At 29.8% G+C, this 3,951-nt stretch overlaps 1 protein-coding gene across 1 annotated transcript; it reads left to right on the top strand.

Moving 5' to 3' along the window:
* The first annotated feature begins 440 nt into the window (after window positions 1-440).
* LOC112733437 (NAC transcription factor 25) lies at window positions 441-2,294 on the top strand. The gene is made up of 4 exons (XM_025782383.2): window positions 441-702; window positions 809-1,140; window positions 1,517-1,778; window positions 1,851-2,294. Exons 1-4 carry the CDS (start codon window positions 495-497, stop codon window positions 2,039-2,041), a joined length of 993 nt encoding a protein of 330 aa, XP_025638168.1. The 5' UTR covers window positions 441-494; the 3' UTR covers window positions 2,042-2,294.
* The last annotated feature ends 1,657 nt before the right edge of the window (window positions 2,295-3,951 follow it).

The raw sequence follows: 3,951 nt of genomic DNA, 5'->3' as shown, positions 1-3,951 counted from the left end.
ACGTTTTATAAAACATTTCAGTAAAATCTATTTATCAAAATATAATGAATAATACTAATTTAATTTAGTTTATTTTTATTCAATTTTTGTAATTGTAACTAAACTAAACTGCTCGATAATAATAAATAATAATAATAATAATTTTTTTTGTCACAACTTACAAAACAATAACAATGGCCAATTTAAAATAATTTTTTATTTGGACGATATTGATGAATTTTGAAATTTTGAGTGAATTTTTTTAATTGAATTTGAATTAATTTTTAACCTCCCTAATAATTCTCCCCGTTATCTACCTCGATGTCACTATCTGAGCGCTACTTTTTTCCCAAAATTCAGTGAAGAAATAAAATGAAATGGAAAAAAACAAAATAGCTATTAAAAAAGTTGTATTGTTGTATGTATATACTAAGGTGTATAAAGACTATATATGCATGAGATATAAATAGACAAGAGAATAATAATAATACTGAAAAATATTCATTCACTGATCCATGATCATGGTGGATAATAGCACAGATTCATCATCAGGAGCGGGTGAACAGCATCATCACCCTCAGCTTCCTCCAGGCTTTCGATTCCACCCCACAGACGAAGAACTCGTCGTTCACTACCTTAAAAAGAAAGCTTCTTCTTCACCACTCCCTGTCGCCATCATCGCCGACGTTGATCTCTATAAGTTCGATCCATGGGAGCTCCCAAGTACCCAACTTTTCCACACCCACATGCCCAATTCGTCTATCGGTTTCGTATTAGTAGCATGTGAATTAAAGTGATTATTTTTAATGTTGATTTTGTGAATATATAGGTAAGGCAGCGTTTGGGGATCAAGAGTGGTACTTTTTCAGTCCTCGGGATAGGAAGTACCCGAATGGAGCTCGGCCAAACAGGGCGGCTACTTCTGGGTATTGGAAAGCCACCGGAACGGATAAGCCTATTCTGTCTTCTGATGGGAACAAGCAGAAAGTTGGAGTCAAGAAAGCGCTTGTTTTTTATGGTGGCAAGCCTCCCAAAGGCGTCAAAACCAATTGGATTATGCATGAGTATAGGCTCACCGATAACAATAACAATGCTTCTTCTTCTAATTCATCTAAGCCTCCTTCTATCCCTCTTGATCCACTCAAGAAGACTTCTCTCAGGGTATCTATATTATTATTATTATTATTAGACAAAATGGATGTTAAATATTAAGATTCTATCAGAATTTATTGTTTTTAGTCGTCACTTAATTATCAATTTATTTTTTTTAGAGAAATGCTATGAGTCAGTAATTTTTGTGATTTGTAACCATTAAATAGCCATCAATGATGGTTTTAATGGTGTGAGATTGGTATAAGATTTCATCCAATGGCTCACTTTTCTTTGTTGGTTATATGCTGGCCAAAATTTAACAAAATTGCTAGTCCCTAAACTTTTCCTTTTTTTTAATCTGCTGCTTTTAGTTAATAATTCAACAACATACTTTATCTGTTAAATAAATAATTAAGGTTGTTATGGGGTGTGTGTGGTTTTGTAGCTTGATGATTGGGTTTTGTGCCGAATATACAAGAAGAGCAACAGCAGTAGTAGCAGCCTTCCAATTCCAAGGCCAGCGTTTTTAATGGATGAAGAGAAGGATCTAATTTCCATGGAGAGCAGCATGGTGCCAACTATGTCAATGTCAAAACCAAGAAGCACTTCAACAACAGGTTGTTATGGACCCATGGCACTTGAAAACGATGACAACTTCTTCGATGGTATATTGGCAGCATCAACCGATCATCACACCATGCAAAATGGTAATTAATTATTACCTTCCTTAATTACTTAATTCAAACAAATTAAACTTACTAGTTAATAATAATCCACAGGGTCTCCAGGGTCCTCATCTTCAAGCAAGAGATTCCATGGTGATCTTAATAATGGAGACAACACCTCCTTCGTTTCTCTTCTTAACCAGCTTCCTCACAACACACCCTTTCACCCAAACTCCATTCTTGGCTCCGTTGGAGACGCCGTCTTGAGGCAACAATTTCAACTTCCAGGCTTAAATTGGAACTAATTAATTAATTAATAATAATATTTTGCGTTGCTTTGGTGGGGGGTATTATAATTATATTATATTAATAGGTCTCTTGATCCATATTGTGTAGCTTAGTATATATATAGTTATTCACTTTTGAATGTAATAACCATAGCATACACAAATTAAAGAACAAGAGTTTTCATGATCATAACTATAGGCCTATATTTTGAAACTGAAGCAAGCTTACCCTAGATGAAATTTCATAAATGAATTCGGTTACACATGTTCATGGAGCATCTAATTTCTCTTCTGTGTTTTCTATATGTATATATAATCAAAGCCACACGTGAAAAACCTATGAATAGTATTATAATATATATATTATTGTTTTTGCCTTTAATTTGTTTCAATTATTGGGGATAGATGCAACAATGGTAATGGTGATTTACCACCATTCTTTAGGATGAAAATTCTGGTAAGGTCGTAACCACCTTCCTCTTTTTGGCATTTATGACTTGAAGAAAAAGTGTGTACTGGGAAACAAAAAATAACGAAACACCGCCGATAAAGTTAGGCAGAAAATTTTGGCCTTTTACTTATCTCACTAAAACTAAATGGTGTCATTTAAGCATAACCATAAGGGTGTGTTGACATAGCCATAGTCCATGGAGGTGTGTTTCTATTTAAAAATATTGTAGGTATATTAAAATTAGCTATTATATATTTGTGTATAAAAATATTATTTAAATTATTTTAAATATATATTTTATATTTTAATATGTATTTTATACTAATGACTGATTTTAATATTCATCAGTTACGTTTTAATAATATAAAATTTTGAATTTTATTATTAGAAAATATTTATTAAAAAATATATTTGACTATACTTAAAAAGAAACTAATTTTTTCAATATATAACAGAGAGAAAGAGAATGAAAAAAAAAAGGTTTTTCCCCCTTATATAAAAATTATACTTTTTTGGTAGTTTTTTTTTTTTTATAAAATCTAAAATGCATCCTTGATTATCATGAATTAATTTTTCTCTATTTCATGAACAGAAAAGATTGAAATAGTTTTGTTTCTAACTTTCAAAGTAGTGCTCTTAAAAAGTTTCGATGTAATGTTTTTTTTTTTTAATATAAATTAGCTAGCTTTATAAGAGCGCATAATTTTTTCTTTATTATTTCAACTCTACATATTCATACTTAATTATCATTGCATGGGAAAGCATGACATACCTTATTTTCTAAAGGTCATAGTCTTAAAGTTGTTGAAACTTTGAAAGTATAAATAAATTCCAATGGCTCCACGAACTGGAGATGATCGAGATTACAAGTCTTAAGGAGAAAAGTAGTAAGTTCTAATTTGGTATTGACGTGGATTACTAAGTGAAAGTTATAATAGTATTATCATTTAATTTACAATAAAACTTACTCAAAATGGAAAAACAAGAGCTCAACTACAAGTCACAATGTTTTGAAAACTAATTAAATTAATTAAGGATAAGTGTTTATTTTAAAAGTATTTGTTGAAACAAATAACATTTTTAAATATGTTTTATATATCAATTTTTTGGTTGTTAATAAAATTTTAATATATTAAAGATAAGTATTAATAATACACACCTAAACAAAGATAACTATTTCTTTAGTTATATTTTAAAAGAATAATAATATTTTTAGATAAAAATAAAAAAATATTTTTATATAAAAATAATTATAAAATTTTCAATATAATATCTACCTTAACAAAACAATAACTTTTCTAGAATATTATTTGCGGCAGACTTTTCTCTAATTAAGGAGGTGTAATTTTTAATGAGTGTCATAATGATGTATATATTTTGATTGTATGTAAAGATTAGATAGTAGGATAAGCAGGCGACTTTTCAATATGAAATTTTGTTGTATTATGATTTCAGCTTTAGTCGATATAATGTATCG

The sequence above is a fragment of the Arachis hypogaea genome, chromosome 13 (assembly GCF_003086295.3).
Source record: "Arachis hypogaea cultivar Tifrunner chromosome 13, arahy.Tifrunner.gnm2.J5K5, whole genome shotgun sequence".
Taxonomy (NCBI): Eukaryota; Viridiplantae; Streptophyta; class Magnoliopsida; order Fabales; family Fabaceae; genus Arachis; species Arachis hypogaea.
Note: the sequence above shows the minus strand (reverse complement) of the source record. Positions and strands in the feature narration are given on the sequence as shown.